Raw genomic sequence first — 18,651 nt, forward strand, 5'->3', positions numbered from 1 at the left:
GCGGAGCGGGCGCTGCGTGGCGGCGTCAGGCGGAGGTTGCGGCCGTGGTGGGGCTGCGCGGCCCGGCCCGTGCGCCCCGGCCGTGAGGTGGGGGAGGGCGGGAGCCCGGCCCGGCCCGGCCCGGCCCGGCCCGGCCCGGCCCGGCGCGGGGCCCGGCGGGGCGGGATCGGACCGCGGGGCCCGGCGGGGCGGCGGCGCCGCCGCATTGTGCGGGCGGGCGCGGGGGCTTTGTCAGCGGCGGGGGGCGCTGGGGAGCCGGCGGGGCCGGGCCGGGCCGGGCCGCTTCCCTCCTCCTCCTCCTCCTCCCGCCTCCTCCTTCTCCCGCCGCAGGTCCCCAGCGCGTCCCTCGGTGGAAGATGCGAGGCGAGGCGGAGGGCCGGCTGTGAGCTGCGGCGGGGGGGAGAGGCCCGGCGGTGTCCCCGGAGCGGGGCCGGAGCCCCGCCTCAGGCCGGCGGGCGGCGGAGGATGCGGGTCGGGCCCGCCCGCCGGTGAGAGGGAGGATGGGAACCCAGGGCAGCCCGGTGAAGAGCTACGATTACCTCCTCAAGTTCCTGCTGGTGGGCGACAGCGACGTGGGGAAGGGGGAGATCCTGGAGAGCCTGCAGGACGGGGCCTCCGAGTCCCCCTACGCCTACAGCAACGGTAAGGGCGGCTGCGGGGCCGGGCCCCGCCGGGACGGAGCCGCCCGGGAGCGGGGCAGCGGCTCGGGGCCCGCGGGGAGCTCGGCGCTGGGGAGGGGGGGGGGTCGCTTTGCTGTTTTTCTTTGTTTGTGTGATCAGCTGGAAGCGTGGCGCGGTTTGTCAGTTATTCCGCTGGCGGAAAGGCCGCGGCGGTTCCTTGACACCGTGAAGGTCCGCAGGAGAATTCGGCCGTCGGGGCAGCGGAGGGCTCGGTGCCCGGTGCGACCCCTGGGTGCGCGAATCCCGCCGCCCCGCTGCACCCTTCCCGAGCGGAGCTCAGCAGCTGCCTGCCCGCGGCTGCCGCAGGGGTTAGCGCCAGCGCCGAGCTGTTCCCGCAGGAAGCGGGGTCCGTAACAAAAGAACGGGAGCCTTATTTCCAGGCCAGAGCTGCTCTTGCTTGGTAGCTGCGAGCGCAGCTTGGTCGGTCCGCCTCCTGCAAACATGAAGGTTTCTAATGGAGCCCATGACAGGCCATTAGCTACAGTGTCACAAGACCGTAATTAAGAGCCAAGGAGCGGCGCTGTGCTATTTCCTGCGTCCCCTCGCCGCAGTTAAAGCGTAACACAGCCTGGCAGGGTGCAGGTCCTGGGGTGGTTTTCAATCTGTCATCCTTTCTCCCATGTCATCCTTTCTCCCAGCCTCCGTGCAAAAGAACGTCCCCAAGGGCCCAACAGAAGCGATCCAGTTCAGACCCTGCATCATGGCCACAGCCAACCCCAAGGCTGGAGCAGGTGATGCCTAGTTTTGTCTGTGAGCAGGAGTCTGAGGGAATCGGGTGCTTCTTGATGGTCTGTGTTGAAGGTGGCTGAATTTAGAGTGTAAAGGAGCAGCGTGGCTCAGCTCCTGACTGCGTGCTTGATCCTCAGAGCTACTACCATCTTCGTAGGAGCTGATGCAAGTGCGCACCTGCTCCACAGAGATTTACGGGGAGGTGGTGACTCAGAAGTCAGGATGCTTGTGAAATGAGAGCAGCAGTTTCTGGAACTAGAAGGTTGTGGTATCATTCATCTCCTTGGGTGTCTGGCTGAGCTGGTGCGGTTTGCCTTCGAGGAGATGCTTGGTGCTTTTAGGCTTCCCTGAAGAGAGTTTGTGTCTCTGAAGAACTTGCCTCATCTGGCAGCTGTGGAGCTGCCCCTTGGGGTTAGCATTCACTAAGCAGAAAGGGATGAAGAGTGTAACGGGGTCATTGTTTTAAGTGAGGTGTTAAAATTGGAAATGTCTCCTGATAGAGATGGTTTTTTTCCGTTGTTTTGAAGCAGGCGATACAGAAGTAATAAGTATGATTGCCAAGTGAGTGTGTAATGGGTTCTTTCATAGATATGTAAAACCCAAAGAACGGTGAATTTTGCTGTCGCTGTAAAAGCTTTGTCTCTGTGCCTGCTAGTTTGTAACAGTAAAATACCACTATCTTTTTTTCTATGAAAAGGAGCCTTAGTGAACTAATATTTTCGGAATCTTCTCTCATCTTCTGTGGGCAGTCAAACTCATTCCTAACTAGAGAATTAGATCGCATACTGTTTTTTTCACAGTAATATATGCTGTGATAGTCTCTGCTTCTGTTACTTGTGCGAAGCTACGTGCCTTTTGGATAATCAGATGGAATAGCTTTGAAATCTGAGTGAATTTGATACTGCTGATATTCCTGACAGGCTTGGCAATCGAACTGCCTCTCTCTCTGGCGCGGCTGCGATCTGCATACTGACAGGGCATGCTGCTTCACCAGCGTGCTTTCACTCTGCCATGATGGAGACCATCCCCTGACGTGAAGGCACTTAGATTTTGTGAACAGCTCCTTTTTGCCGTCTGCCTAATGCCGTCCTGAAACTGCAATGGTGGAATGTTATGTAGAGGCTCTTTTTGTATATCTCTTGATTCTAAGTGTGTCATCCTCCTCCTCATCTCCTCCCAGACCCTACATCCCAATTTGAAACAAGCATTGCATCGTGTACTACTTGTTTGATCTGTCTGGAAAACAGAACTTGCCCTTATCAGTGTGAAATGGAGTGTGCTTTAGGTTGATCTTGTGATTGGGACATCTGATGTCAAGCTCAGATCCCTAACCTCTGGTGGGGAGGGGCAAAGCCGTCGTGCCCTGTTTGTCTCGTTGGGGTCTGCTGCTTTTACTGTGTTGGCCGATGTTTTGACACAGGTTTTTTGAAGTGCGAGATGAAATGGAGTGTCCTTTCAGCTCTGGGAAGGTATATCTTTAAAAGTGATGCTCTGTGAATGAAGCTCTGTATTTTTGCTGCTGCTCATCTGCCGTACACTTGGCCTCTTGAAAAGGGTTTGAGGTATTCCTCTCTTCCCCATGAGCGGCTGGGTGTCAGAAGAGCAGGCAACCAAGAGACAGCCCTTTTTCTATCAGCATTGCTTTCAAGAGCAGTAAGCAGTGGGCATCCTCTGCTTCCTTACATCCAGTTTCTGAAAGCCTTGGGTGCACTGTGAGCTGTGTCTTAAGCATCACAGTCGCTTCTGTCCGTCCTTGTTCAGGTTTCCTGAGCTGAAGCATTGCTTCTCAACTTACCTTGTAGCTTGGCACCTCATGCTAAATCAGACATGTCTTAAATTAGACGCTGCAGTTCCTGCTGTGTATAGCAAGACCTTAGCAATGTCCTGTATTTAAATTGCTGTTAGAAATTAATCTGGTCCATGTAAGTAAAGGTGGCTGTCACTCCCTGCATGCTGATGGCCTTTGCAGTAGATGTGAGTGATGCCCGTGACCATTACTGTACCTGAGCTGCAAGGGCACTGGATACAGAACTTCTGGTGACTTAAAACCAGCATTCTGAGGACGAATTTGAGGTCTGGTTGTCACCTGTGTGTTTCTTAGTAGGTTCAGGCTGAAGTTACCAAGTGTATCAGTCTCCAGGAGCATCAGGCCAAGCGCTCCCTGCGCAGAGCAGGATCTGCCCCCAGGAATGTTGTTTGTGTCCTGTGGCTGGATATCGTCACCTACCGTCCCCAGGAGGGTTTGTAACTGAGGTGGACTTTTACTCTTTCTTGGCCAGCCACAAAAGGCCCTGAATCAAGCTGTCTTACTATTATTGTGGCAAAAATGTAGGTTTTGGGGAGAACATTATCGTTCTTTCTTCTGGGCTTCCAGTGTTGTCCTCCTTCCAAACTTGCACCCACCCCACTCCCCAAATCTGCAGTTGTGGAGGTGGGGTGCCATTCCTGGAGCCCCACTGCTGCTCTTGACAGCTGCTGGACCTCACCTGGGAACAAAAAATCCTGCCATTCCCCGGAATGCCGTCTCCTCTCAGCACTCGCTTCCTTCTCCCACCGTACAGGGGAGGGCTGCTCTGGCCCTGTGCTGTGAGCTGCAGTGTTATGTCTGACTCGGAGCAAAACTGCGTGCCTTACTCAGGTACGAGTCAACTACACAAATCACTTTTCACGTTGGTGCTGAATTTGCCCACTTGCAGTCTGTCCTTATCCTTCCCCAAGTACCGAAGTAGGACAGAAATGTCTGTGGTCGCAGGGTGGTTTTGAACAACGAGGTGTGGTGGGAGCTGCGTGTGAATGTAGGGGAGGTGTATGTGTCCTGCAGAAGGATGACAAGGCTGTTCCTCACCTGAAGGACCCACGGCTTTGTCACTACTGTGTCATACATCCACTCTCAAATATCTAGTTACTCATGTGCTTGTGCTGAAATGATGTTGCCTGGCTGGTTTGTTGGCTTGCTTGAGGAGCCTGCCCTGCTCGGCTGCATCAGCACCGGGTGAGTCGGGTGAGGACTCCTTGCACGGGAGCGCTCGGCAGGCACGAGTGCCGTCGTTTCTGTATGAGACAGTGCCATGCATGCGCCAGAAATAGGGCTGGGGCTGGGCTCACCACGCAGGCGTGAATGTGATGTGGTCCATCCTCACGTGATGGAGGGCTTTTTCTGTGGCAGAGCCTTCCCCCTCACCTGCTGCCGTTCCCATAGGAAAGGAGAAACATGCGTTAGGAAAGGAGTAGAGCGCGTTTCTGAGCAGATGGCTTTGATTGGAAGGGGGATGAATTTTATTTTTATTTTTTTCCCTGTCCTCAGCTTATCTTAAGAAAGTGGTGAGGATGAAGCCTTATGTCTGCTGATCTCCTCTCAGACAGCACGTGAAAGCTAAACCGAAGGCATTGCCCTGGCGCAGGGATGGTGCTGTGACCAGCCCCAATGCAGTGAGCCCTGATGCCTTGTTTCGACCCCGTCCCATAGCTGGGGCTTAGTGCCTTGATTCGAGCAGCGTCCTTAGGTGCTCTGTTACCCCAAGGCTATCCAAGGACCCAAGAAAACATTAGGAAAAAGGCAACTTAAGCGCTCAATTGCAATAGCTACTGACAGGTTTTATGGTTCAGATAAAAAGTGGATCTTTCCCAAGAGTTATTCCCCAAAGCAGAAATGTAAGGTATTCAGCTTTCAGACAGCGTTAGTGAGCCTGCTGCAGCTCAGTGTCTGTGCAAGGAGCAAGGTTGTGCCCGTTCCCTGGCCGAGAGGGCAGGGAGCTGCAGCGTTAATGAAGAGCGGCTGAAGCTATTGCTCAGTCCTAGGAGGTGGTCAGGACCCTCCCAGCCAGTGCTGTTTGCCCGGGGACCTCACCACTGCTGTTTAATTACCAGGTTGTTTGAGTGACCCACATCTTCGGATGTCTTTTCCCTCTGGTTGTTTTTGTGTAGCTGTCTAAATTTGGAGGTCCCTAAGCTGTCCCTTTCAAGTCTTTCTTTACAGCAATTACGCTCTCGGTATATCCTGTGACCCCTCAGTCACCAGCGTGCATCAAGAAACGTGACCTGTAAAACTGCTCTGCCTTGCTTTGTAGCAGTCTTCAAGTTAGTTACTTGCCAGCCAGGAGATCATTTGTACCACAACCAGTGTATGCAGGAGTGGAGGAAAGGGGACGCCTTTTCTCGTCTTCCTTGCTGCCACGGAGGATGTGCAAGGAGGTGCTTCTCGATGCTGCTGCTGCCTGGCTGTCAGGTTTCCAAGACTGATCGGAGAGGTGGTGTCTTGCTTCTCATCCACAGCCTCTGTGTTCGCTGCTGTGTTTGGCTACAGGTCCTGCCGCACTGCTGCAGTGTTTGCCATCGCTGGTTCACTTTTCCCAAGCCTTAACAAAGCCTGCGGCCAAGCAGTTCTGCTTTAAACTTCTGCAGCTTCTGTAAGGGCAGGACCTCTCTCAATACCTGACAGCATCTAACCTTTCCTGCTTGATATAAGAAACAGTTGCTGGGTGTACCAGTGTGCGGTAAGACCGTGGGGGGAGCAGCACTGGCATGGTGGCACCTTCTGGGCGCAGACACAAGAGCTCAACAGATGTTGAGCACAGGCTTGAGAACGCAGCTGAGGCTCATCCCGGCATTGCTGCAGTGTGCCAGGGCTGTCTTTGGCATCAGTGGCAAGGGAAACATTGATCCTGGTGCTGCTTTGCTGCTGCCTCCTCCTCCTCCTCGCCTGGCCACGTGCCGCCGGGTGGGTTCCTGCTGTCTGCCAGAGCAGCGTTGTCCCTGTCGGTGGTTGACACGAGCTGTCCGGCTGGGCTGGCCTGCTGCTTCAGATGCTGCACGCCAGTGGAAACAGACTTCTTTGCTTTCTGGCAGGACTGCACTAATTGAAATAATGTTTTATTTTGAGGTTTTAGCGCTCTGATGTGAGGGAGATTGAGGCAAAATAATTGCAGCCTTGCCATCATGTCCCTGTAGTGGCTGCGGAATTGATCTGTGGGGAGTGCTTCAGCTGGATCTTGCTGGTTGTGCTGCTGGAAATCTCTTTCAATGGCTTGCGGAGTGGAGAGTGGTTGTTGCAGCAATTCCCTGTGTCTGCCAGCACTTGCATCAGTGTCCTTCAGGGATGTTTGCTTCCCTGTCATCGGGGAAGCAAAACTGATCTCATCAGAGCAAGCTTTGGCTGGGAAACAACTCCAGCATCTCTTACTTCCCCATTATTTACTACTTATCCTTTCTGGGAAAAATATTTATGAACATCGAACCTCCATCTCTGCTTGATGTGGGACTAACTAGCTGTAGCTTAAACTTTAAATGAAACAAACCCCAAAACACAGCAAACAAACAGTAAAACCCCGTCAAAATGAAAAACAAACCCCAAACTGAGCGCCTAGCAGGTTTCAATGTCTAGCTCTCTCTCAAGAGAGGATTAAGGATGCACAGCACCACAGGCTGTTGTGCATGCGTAATTGTTCAGGTGGGTTGTGGTTTTATTGTTTTTTTTATAAAGCTCTGGAGTTATTCTGTAAAGTTCTCAATTACACAGAGCAGTTCTCGCCACCTCTAATCCCCTGTATAAAAACTTTCCTTTTACATGGCTGTTAGTGTGTTTCTGAGCCCTGAGTCCACAAAGGTGATGTGAATTATCAATCTGAAATGGCTGGAATGTTCTTCTAATATCTGGGATTAAAAGTTTCTCTGTATTTTTTTTATTTTTAAAAATCGAGTAGGTTTTGCGCTGTCCAGTTCCCGCGATGTTGTTGTCCACTTCTCTGGGTGTGTGTGGCTTTTTTGATTGATCGTTTTGGTGTATATAAACTGCATAGGAAAGCCCATGGAAAATGTCTCCTCCTCCTCCACCCCGTCGTCTTCAGCTTTTGTTTCCAGCTGTTTCCCGGCATGTTTTCCTCCAGCAGCCTCCATCTCTTGGAAGACTAGAGCATCTTTCACTTGCACTTGCAAATAGCTTAGCTACAAGCTTAGGTTTTGGAGCTGAGGTTTTATAGCCTTGCTTTTTTTCTCATTTTCTTTCACTTTACCCTTCACCTTCCTCCTGCAGCCCAGGCTCAGCGTGAAACAAGCAGTGACACAGAAGCATTATGTCATACCGGTTTCTATTTGATTTCAGGCAGAGAAGAAGGAAGGAAGCTCTGATGTGAAAATCTTCAGCTCTGCTTTCCGAAATGCTTTGCTGTGAGTTTGGACTCACCTGAAAGGGAAATTTTCCTGGGGTGTAGGGGATCGTGACTCAGGGCTAGGCCCCACCATCAAAGAGGTCGGTTTGTTTCTGCAAAAGTTGTAGTAGTAGTAAGACTGCAACATCAGCTCAGAGGTTGTTTGTTCCTATAGGGCTTCTGTTTGCTGAGAGCATTTTTACGTAGCCAGTTTTTTAGATTTTCTTCCTCTTTTCTGCCTCCTCTTTGTCTCATTTCCATCACCCCACTGGGAAACTGGACAATATTATATCATTTTAAAACTTTTGACACCTGTTGTCCTATAAATATAACCCCTGAAGCGATCAGTGTCCTGTATGTGCTGTGCAGTGCTGCAGCCATTTCAATATCAGGCACTGAATTTGGACAAATTCAAGGCTCTAGCCTTCTTTCTGGGCATTTGGGAGTACAGCATGCGTCTGGAGATGGCTGGGTCGTCGCTGGCCACCTCTGTGTTGCTGTATTGCATCGTGATCCTTTAAATGGTAAAACCCACAGATGCCAGCTGGCATTGAGCAGCGGGGTGTGGGTGGCAGGAGGGTCTGTGGGTGGGTGTCCCACCGATCGGAGCCTGCCACCGTGCGCATCCTGAGCCCCCGCAGGACCCCCAGGTGGACGTGCAGCCCTGTGCCTGAGCCCGGCGTGTACCGACAGCAGGCTTCCCACACACGGCAGCGTGCGTGGCAGCCCGGTGCTGATGCCACCACGCTCTGATGCTGTAGAGCAACACTTCCCATGTATTAACCTGCACAGTGTTCAGAAGCGTAAATGTGGAGGGTTAACCTCTGCAAGGGCAGGATGTTGAAGGTATTTTGGACAAATTCTTGGATTTTTTTTAAATTTATTTTTTGTCTTCAAGTGTATCTTGGTGTTTGTATGGTAATACAACAACAATGAAGATTGTTATGGTGCTCTCTGATTTTCCTCATAGGCTGTCTTTGTTTCTGCATGCAGCTGTACAGTTTTTATGGAGATCTGAACTGCAAAGCATGAAGAAACTCTTTTGTTTGTTGTCGCTTCTGTGCATAAAATCATTCTTGATTTTCTGCTAAAGCACAAATCCACTTAACATGCCCAGTTCTGGACTGACTTTTGACTGTTTCTGTAGCTTCCTGGGTGTCCACTGAAATTGTTCAAGCTCTAGGAACAGATTTGCTTCTGGCTTCAAATGCCGTTTTCAGATGCAGTTGTCATCCCTGAAAGAGCCCAGAACAGAGTTGTTCTGTATGAGGACTGTGTAGCTGCCGAAGTGCTGCTCGGCTGTGGAGCAGGCAGCGGACAAGTGAAGTCTTCTGCAAATCTGGGTTTCCTAGAGGTCTCCAAATAAGCGTTTTGCTTTTGGCTGGTTACAAAACCAAACAAGCAGTTATTTGTCCGAGATGCCCACCTACGAGCCCTCAGCTGTAGATGAAGAAGCCTGGGAGCAAACTGATGGCAGCAGCATTTTTGTGAAAGGCTTCCAGTCTAAACTGAAAGCACTCTCAGTTGAAGTGAGGTGGGTATAAGTGGAAGGTGGAGTATGTTTTTCGAGAGAGAAATCTACAAATTTGAGTAACTTCAAATAATTGAAAGGCGTTTGTTCTCTCTCTGTTTCTACATGTGTTTCTGTACGAGGTGCTTGGCAGCTTGTTGGATGTATCGCACTGAGCTGCCAAATGCAGCGGCAGCTCCCTTGAGTTGGCCGGAGCTCGTGTGATGTGCTGAGCTTCGCTCGGGGACGTGGGCTGCTGGCTGTGCGCGTGGGGCTGAACTCCTTGGCTCAAAACAGCTCCAACTCACGTGCTGCACAATTAAATGATCAGAAGCTCCTCGTTACCTCCCATTGAGTTGTGCAGCAACAGTGGAATTTGTATTTGCCGTGTGCGCAGGAGATGACGAAGGCTTGAGCAGATGGCTTGCATCCACCCCTGTGCCCCAGCCAGCACTGCGGGAGCGACACTGGTCTCCTGTGTGCCGGGTGAGAACCGAGACCGCTTGTTCCTGTGCCCAAGGCGTCTGCTCACCTACAACGCAGGACAGGAGCGCAGTGGTAAAAGCACATGCTTTCTGACCCTTGGCGCCAGCTTTGGCGGCAGGAGCTGGGGGTGTTCTGCAGTGATGCTGTTCGGGAGCTTTTATCACCCTGCTTGAAACAAAGCAGCAATACTGCCGAGGTAAATGCTATCACCAAAAGACACAGACCTGGGATGAATCCACCTTTGTTTTAAAACGTATGTTTTGTTGACCTCCTATTGTGGATGGAGATAATTTGTTGTTTGCCTATCTGAAGAGTAGGGGATTGAATGCATGACTCAAACTGATGAGCTCATGTGTTGTTTGGAAGTGATTTTTTCTGTGGCTTACAGCTGAGCTGACTAGCTAAATTGCTGCTGTTAATGTGCTGTTGTACATGCTTTTTAAGGTCAGATGACTTCATCAGTTGCTGTTTGAATAGCTTGAATTCACTTTTTTCATCAGCTAGTGTGTATGTACTCATACCACATTCTTTCTGAGCAATTTAGTGTCACAGATGATGGAGGAAATACTTACTCCTTAAAGTTAATAGTAGGAGCTGCAGTGGAAGGCACTGCGCAAATAGTGTCTTCTACGTACGGATGCTACTGCCTGTTTTTTAAGTTACTTGACTCAGAGGATCTTGATACCTGTGTCTTTGGTGCACGTTATTTGGTTGCTGGCCCCACAGCCACCTTCTGCCTAGGAGTGGATTTGGGTGTTGGACTAATACATTCAGTTGTTGCACGCTGCAGAGCAAAACCTGTTTGCTTTGAATGTGCATTCAACAGCTGGCAACTCCTGGCCTGCTGTGATTTCCATACCCATCTGTCTCATTTGACTGGAAGTGAAACGACAAGTCTTTCTGTATCGACTTTTGCCCATACCCGAACAATTCTGATATGAGTCTTCAGCCCTGCCTGCCCTTTTACTCACAGGCGGGTGAAGGCACAAAAAAAACCCAAAAAAAAACTAAGACCCAAAACCCCCCCAAATAAGGCATTTAGAACTACTCTCATAATGCATCCTAGCTTTGTATTCTCCTTCTTGGAGCAACTTGGCTGCTGGACTCAGTAGCGGTAGGTTGACGGTTGATTGAACTCTATAACTCTATAAACCCTTCTTAAACGAAAAGGTGCAAGATGTGGGATGCGATGTGAGGGATTGTGTGAACGTGGTGATGGGGGCTTTGTATGTCTGTGGGCAGGGGTGTAAAAAGTGCCGTCGTCTTGTGGAATACAGTTGTTCTGCAGGAAAATGAGTCCCAGCAGGCCAGTGCCCCTCTGGTTTGAGCAAAGAATCGGTGGAGAAGCCGGTGAGTTTGCACGGCGCTGGCTGCATGGCAGGAATGTGCTGTGAAGCTGTTCTGGAGTAGCTCTGTCCCTCTTGGCCTGACCTCATGCATAGCTCCTGGTGCACCCCAAAGCTGGGCACTGGAGAGGGCTGCTGCCGGGAACGCTGCGTGTGGGTAACAGCATATGGGTGCGGGAGTTACTTCACCCTGAAATAACCGAACGGGGAGGGTCTGGGTTCAGGTGGCGTTGAGAGCTGCTGGGCCAGTAGCCTGGCATCCTTGCTGTCCAAATTCCTGCTGTCAGCCCCACGAGCAACTGGTTTGTTTAGAGGGGTGGGGGTGTCTGTGGGATTTTTGCCTCGGTTTTGGAATGGGATTCTTGCATGCCAAGGTCTGGAAGTGGGAATGATGCTGCTGTTCTGGAGCTGGTCTGCTGTCATGTCCCAACACAGACCTGGAGCTACTGTGCCTACGTATTGGCCTCAATTTTGTGACCTCCCAGCACTTCTCTTCCCTTGTTTGTTCTCTTTGGCTTCTTGGTAAGGATGGGACTTGACTGGTGGTTGCCGCTTCTACCTTTTCTCCGCACTTGGCAGGGATGAGGACATCCCCACTCGCTTGTTCTTGGGGAAACTAGCACGCCCTCAGGCTCTCAGCTGTCAGATGTGGGGCCGTGCTGCTGCCCCATAGGAAACAATTATTGCTTTTCATCATTAACTTGCCCCTGTGAAAACATTGGCCAGGGTCAGTTTGGCCGCTGCCTCTCTCCCGCGTGCGTGGCATGCTGCAGTTGCTCTGGCTTTCCGAAGGAGCTAGGCAGACTTGCATGGTGCCTGCACACACAGGCGCAAGTCTTTCAATTTTAAAACCCAGCCATGTCAGTCATGGCTTAGAAAGGTGTGGTTGACATCTGTGACACCCAGGGACTTGGTAGAATAAACAGTTGTCTTTGGACGCTGCTCAGTTATTGCTGGCGTTTGGGATAAATTAAGCTCTGCACTATTGGCTTTAGGCTGAACTTCCCGGAGCACAGAAGGGCTCCAGTTACGAAGTCTGGTGTACAGGCAGAGGCGCAGTCACTGTACTGGGTTTTGCACAGATTAGTTGTTTGGTTTTTCAATCCAGCTGGAAGGTTTGCACAGGCCGGTTGGAGGGAGAGGGAGGGACCTTTCAGCAGCTCGCGCCTTGCACACGCACAAGTAAGACAACTGCTAGCTTATGTGGTAAAAAACTTGCCTGCGTATCACCAAAGGTGTGTTGAGGGACTATGGCAGGCTGGGGAGCCCGAGCAATACCCAGCCAGGCTCTGCCAGCCCTGCAAGAGGGTCTTGGAGGGGGGACACCCTACCCGGACCCCTTCCGGGCTGTCCTGGGGAGCCAGGCCCAGCTGCCCCGAAGTCTGGCCGGTAAGGGGCTGCCAGGGAAGGGACAGGGCTCTCGTGTGGTTTACATTCTCCCAAAAATTCACAGTTGACTATGGTGTTCTTGCTGGCAATCCACAGCGTTGTCTGAAGTGGTGATAAAGGTTTTAAGCTAAATTTACCCATCTCTGCTGAGCCACAGCTCTTGGAGTCCTTGCTGCTGAGAAGCTTCACTGGAGATTTGTTCTTAATGTTTTCTTTTTGCAAAAGGGAAGAAAAAAAAATATTTGCAATCCATTGACCCACTCTAAAGTGTTTTTTGGTGTTTGTCTACTTTTGTGGCAGTGGAAACAGCTACTTAAGACTAGCTGGATAATTATGGCTTCTGATCCTTCCTTGTGTATTAAGTAAGGATTGCCACAACGCTGGGTTACAAATTCATCACAATTTGTCTGTGAAGTCTGCCACGCTGATTTGGAGGTATTCTCAGTGCTGCCCCAGGAGAAACAGGGTTTGCTCGATACTCTTGATGGTGTTTGCCTGTTTTATAATCACGGCATGCCTTGAAATTTTTCAGTTATTGATTTGCCGGCTGCTCACAGAGACCTACATTACTTTCTCCTGAAGATCTGCTTGAATACCAGACACCACGACCCACCCTTCGTGGCTGGCTACTCGAGTTTACTGCGAAATCTCAGCAAGTTAAATATTTGACTTACATTCTCTGTTTTTCTTATTCCAGCCCCATGCTCTCCCCTCTTCCCAGCAGTTGCTGCTCAGTGTGCCATTAAACCTGCAGACCTTTAAGAAGACCTTTTAAGAAGACCTAGACCTTTTTCTGGACTGAGCAGAGCTGGTGACCTCTAGGAAAACAGAAGAGTCTGGAAGTGCTCTGGGGGAAAATCCAGCATTTTCAGTTAGACAGTTGTGGCGTGGTGGCTTTGGCTGTACTAATGACAGTCACAAATGAACGTCCATCACCAGGCTTGCTGGGTGAGGTGCTGCGGTGGTATGATGGGTGTTTCTGGTGGTGTGGGAGTCAGTGTTAAAATTTCCCAGTAGAGCAGAGCATTTCTCTAGGGGTGCTGACAGATCAGGCACATCTTGCTAATCAGTCCTCCTCTGAGGACTCAGGCGCCATTGTGGTTAGAAGAGTTGCAGAATGGAGCCACTCTGTGTTAATTTTGTCTATAGATGAAATAACAATCTGCCAAAAAGCAGCATTAGTCAAATAGGTAACAAAAATCTGGTCAATTTATCTTATTTTCTTATTTATATAATGCATTAAGTGAAGGATTGGCCTTGGCTCATCATCATTGTACACCTCAAGTTTTGCCTGTTGGCCTTATATATCACTTTGCAAATGGGTTGGGTGACTTCTTTTGAATTACAAATAAATGAAACCCAGTTTAGTTTAATTTGGAAAAAAAAAATAAGGAAAAATGCTGAAGTGGCATTATATGGCACATGTCTGTAAGCTGGGGAGACTGATTGTATTTTGAATGAAGCTCAAATAACATGCATTGGTTCTTGCTGTGGGTGGACTAACAGAAAGTGAGGTGGTGGATTCCGAGCTCCCACAAGCAGAAAACAATTCATTTAAGAAATGAGGTGGCAAAAGCATCTTTGGCCAATCTGATTCACGCAAACTGTAAATGCTTTGAAGTGACAAGGAGAGTGTCCTTTGGAAGGAAAGTAAGCTTGTCTTAAAACTGTATCAGTGTTTCACTTGAGTGCATTGGTTATTTGTTTGGGGTTTTTTTCATATGGGAAGAGAATTTTGAGCATCACCTAGACTGTCTTCTGCCCCAGACTTGTGAATAAATTATGTTGCTTCTAAAGACACTGTAGATGCAAACTGGAGATGTTGCTGCCAGCCTGCTGCAGCTCAGCCTTCAAGGAATGTCGCAGGAAAACCTGCTGATGGCTTGCTTTAATGTGGGGCGAGCCCCTTCATCCCTCTGTCACGGGGCAAGTCCCGGTTGTACCTTTTTGATATTTGTACAGGTGCAGTGAAGCTGTTAGTTGGGGGTTGGATCATTAGAGCATCTCTGGAGGAGGACACTTGATTTGGACTAATAACCTAAAACGCAGTATTGGCTCTAGCATCACACTGAGAGCTGGAATTGTTCTTAGCCCAGTGCTAAGTGAGGACTGCTTTGGAAAGCTAAAGGAGGAAAAAGGCACGTGCTGCCCTTACTGTTGTAAGGTTTTGCTCAAAGCTGCCTTTTTAAGGGAAAGCAACCCTTCTGGTCCCCTGCCCAGGCATTAGGGCAGAGTCATCTTGAGAGTCTGCAACTGTAAAATTGTCTGCTTTTCTCTAAAGCAAAGACCTACACAAAACCATGAAGCTGCTGTGCTTACAGTAGTAATATTTATAGAGCCTTGTTCGCTTGAGCTATTTAAAGCAATTTTCCTGAGATATTAATCTGTCTAAAGGCAGAGTCCAAGAGTAGCATGAAATATATATCTCCCTTGTGTTTCTACCTTTTCCAGTGCAACTTCCACTTCCATGTATCTGCTTGCCTGCTGCCTCCTCCGTTGTGTTTTTGGTGTGCTGCTGCTCGTGCAGATGCAGTTCGGGGACTTGGCGGAGTGAAGGGATGCCTTTCTCCGAGCCATGAATTCTCAAGAGGAAAGGGGGACTGACAGCCTGATACAAAGTAGTATCAAGTGTTGGAAGAAAATTGTCGTTTCTCTTGGAGGGGTTTTACTTTTTCAGGTGTAATCTTTTGGGTGAAAGTTTTAACTAAGCTAAGGTTGGGTGTGGGGTTTTTCAGGTCACAGTGATGCAAAGTGTGCTGTGCTCTGCATGAGTAATTTGGAAGAGGTCAGAATTTCCTATAACACATCCTGTCTATTCCCATGGGAAAATGGCTTTCTCTCTTAGGTTTTCCTTATACCAATTGCAAAAGAAACAAAGGTTTGGAATTCCCTGGAGTCTTGCCTGGGAGTGGGAAACCCAGCTCTGCGGTGGGGAATGGGATGCCTGACATCAGGCTTGGTGACGGCAGATGGCTTTGCTGAGCGCCCCGTGCCAGGTCAGCTTGCTGCTCGAGAAGTGGGGTTGAGATGGCATCAGCGTAAGTAGGAGTCTAAAGGACTGGAAAAATAGCAGAGGAGTCGGCCTGAATGCTAAATGAGAGAGAACAGCCCAGACTTGTTTTCCAAGCCTCATTCATTTTGTTGCATCATGCTAGATTGGTCAAGAAAGAGATGGGTTGATATAAAATAAGCTTTAAACAAGACTGTTTTCTTTTCCCCCAGTGCTGCGTGCCCGAGGGCCAGGCAGTGTTGTGGAGGCAGCTGCTGGCAGCGAGTCGGCTGCCTTGCTGGTGCTGCGTGTGCCGCAGGAGCATCGTATGGGGTTTGTAGTAGCACATCCCTTCCGGGAGATCAAAGCATGTTCTGGCAGAGAATAAATGTCAGTCTCGAAATGAGCTGTACTTCGCTGCAAGCGGAGGTGATGCTCAGGTGGGGGAAACCCTGTCAACTACAGAAATTAAATTTTTAAAACTTCCCTTAATTTATTGGCATCTGAGCTGCCTGAAAGGAGAAGGCGGAGGAGCAGCCCTGGTGCTGCCAGCTGCCCCTGTGCAGGGGTGGCATCTGTGGCTGCTGCAGCTGGCACCACTGTGGCCCTCTGTCCCCACGTCCCTGGGACAAGGGCGAAGGCAAGGCTGAGCTTGAGCTGCAGGCTGGACCTAGGAAAGCGAGCTGAGCTGCTCACCTTCCTTGCCCTCTTGTAAATGGGGGGAGTAGATATTGGGCTACAGCTTGGGAAACTGTTGTGTGCTACTGGGACTGAAATATAAGATATCAGCTGTGAGGTGGCCAGTGCTGATGTTAGCTGCTGTGGCGAGTCCTGAGATTTTAAGGGCATGTGTGACTGAAGCAAGTTTTGTAGCACCAGCGAGCCATGGATTTGCCTGTGGCAGCTGGCTGTGCTGCACAGCAGCCGGAGAGCTGCACTTATGAGCTGCATCCTGCTCTGAGTGCTAACCAGCTGAAAAAACACACACACACAAAAAAAGCTATTACATGCAAACTTTAAAGGGAGTCTCTCTGAGCTGTCCTGATACACTCAGTCTGTAAGGAAGAAGGAAGCTGAAATTCTCTCCAAAATGTTTTTGTCCCTTTCAGTGAGCTTCTAGGTAGAGATTTTGCTAAAAAACCTTTTGTAAATTTAGCCCCTAGTCCTAATTTGGGTGTACGCAAGTTAAAAAATGCATCACTTTTCTCCAGCCTGTGTTACCAGATACTGCTTAAATGCTGACTGTAGCCTAGAATAAAAACTCAAAACAGATTTGCCTGTAACTCGAGTGTATGTGGATTGCTCAGGCCAGTTTCACAGCAGTACCGCAGGGGTGTGATCCTCAGAAAGGCCTTTACCCTTCACCTCCAGCACTCTGATGCCAAGGAGAGAAGTTCCACACAAAGACACAGACTGCCCAGAGGCCAGGCAGTAAAACCAGTTGACTAGCAGCCACCTGGAAACACGGGGGGATAGATTTGGTACTTTCCTTTCTCTGTGCATTTGCATTTGGCATTTGACGTCAGGTGTGGTGGGAAGCAGGTGCCCGGAGCATCTGCTGGAACTGCTCCATCATTGTGAGCTTCACTGATTTCCTGCCCAAGCGATGGGCTGCCATCCCTGCCTGTCCCCTGGGAAGGGATATCTGCAGGAGCAAGTACAACCACACACCTCATGCTTCCTCCTGCTGTCTCACATACCTTCTCTTCTGAGCATAGACATCACTGTGAAGGACATGAATGACTTCTGCTTCACCTGTTTATTTTCCATGAGCATCTTTGGAGCGAGGAGCAGTTGCAGCAGGAGCTCAGGACTGAGCTGTCCTGAGTCGGTGCTGTTTTCTGGTGGTTGCCCACTTTGGTCATGGCCGTATTGTTCTGCTCAAAGACCAGCATTGCTCTGATTTAAAGTACTTGGTATAGTTTCAGATGGGCATGGAAGGAATGGGTATTTCAAGCATTGCTCTGGTGACTGAATCGTGTATATCTGTGACGGGGAACCCATGTTCCCTGTGTTGGGGTGTAGGCCAGGCAGGTCCTGAGCGCGGAGCCTAATGAGGGCATTTCTGGGTTTGTGTGTTTGGTGTTTCCATGAACCAGTTCTCTTTCCAGTCCATCTGAGCCTCTGTCGCTTTTAAGAGCTGATAGTTGAGCAATTTGTTTCACCCGATGGCTGCATTTTTGGCAGCGTGTGGCCTCTGTGCCCTGAAAATGGTGTCATTATTTCCCCTCCTTGGTGCTTGCACGCGACTGTTCCATCCGTGTGCCTGAGCTGCGGGCACAGAGGATGCTGAGGACTTACTGCTTGCAGGGAGCTCTTGTGCCTAACGAGAAATGGGGCAGTTCTGCATGGAGCAGAGTCTCTGGGGATTATGTGTCTGAAAGGGCAATGGGTTTAATTAGCCCCTTCCCTAATGGTGAGTCAGCCTGTGCTGGGGCATGATCCTGGTTCAGTAACTGGGGGGAGATGTCTGGATGCTCCTTCCTGGTTGCAGGGGGAAATTTATATCTGCCCAAAAATAAATACAGATCATTCACTTGTCTCTGGAGGAAGATAAAATGTAAACTGTCTTTTTTTCTGTGATAAAGCACTGGAAATAGTTGGAATTTAAGATAATTATCTTTATTGCTTTTTATAGCACCCTGTGAAGGCTGAAATCTAATTTGTTTTTCACTAACAGGGAGCTCCTGCTGATGACTCAGAAAAATCCATTTGCTTTATTGACAAACTTGTCTGTTTGGTTATCAGGGCAGTATTCTCCTTGCAGGAAAAGGGAAATACAGGTTGTAACACAACAGTGGGTTTTTAATATAGATTCAAAGTTTGATATCTGTTGGCAGGGGGAAAAAATAAAGTTGATCTAATCAGAGTGAAGCGACTCTACTTTATTAAAGGCAGTTGTAAATTAGTTAATGCTTTAGTGGGTGTGCAGTAATGGTGCATGGTGCTTTGTTTAAGCAACTTCAACACACTTGAAGCTGATTAACTGGAGTTGGGGGAGAAGCTGCTTTTCCCGGGCACCTGGTGCCCCTTGGCTGTTCCCGAGCCCAGGCTTTGGGGAAGTGGGTGGGAGATGCAGTCACGCCTCTTCCCTGCTGTGCCTGGGGCCATGGGGAGAGGCACCTTCACCTTGTTTTGAACGTGTTACTTGCAGGTGGGGTTGCCCCTTTTTTAAACTTCTCTGTGTGAACGTGAGACAGGCTCCCAGTTTTTAACAAACTCTTTGTGTATCTGAAGATGTTGGGCACCCCTTGTGCAAAGGAGTTGCTTGTCAGTACAGCCTGGTGGTGTGGTTTCGAGAGTCTTCTGCTGCTCTGGTAGTAATGGCTCTGTGAAAAGCAGTTGTCCGTGCTGCTCTCGCAGCTGCTGGTGAAGGGGG

At 49.9% G+C, this 18,651-nt stretch overlaps 1 protein-coding gene across 2 annotated transcripts in view; it reads left to right on the top strand.

Moving 5' to 3' along the window:
- RAB40C (RAB40C, member RAS oncogene family) overlaps positions 1-18,651 on the top strand; it is a 36,606-nt gene continuing 17,955 nt past the window's right edge. Inside the window, exons 1-2 of one of the 2 annotated variants that reach the window (XM_075436710.1) lie at positions 1-87; positions 331-642. In XM_075436710.1, the coding sequence (XP_075292825.1) occupies positions 501-642 (142 nt within the window). In that variant the 5' untranslated portion in view covers positions 1-87; positions 331-500. Of the gene's footprint in view, positions 88-260; positions 643-18,651 lie in introns of those variants that run through there. The other variant, XM_075436709.1, reaches the window with a different exon arrangement.

This window comes from Opisthocomus hoazin, chromosome 15 (genome assembly GCF_030867145.1).
Source record: "Opisthocomus hoazin isolate bOpiHoa1 chromosome 15, bOpiHoa1.hap1, whole genome shotgun sequence".
In the NCBI taxonomy this organism is placed as follows: domain Eukaryota; kingdom Metazoa; phylum Chordata; class Aves; order Opisthocomiformes; family Opisthocomidae; genus Opisthocomus; species Opisthocomus hoazin.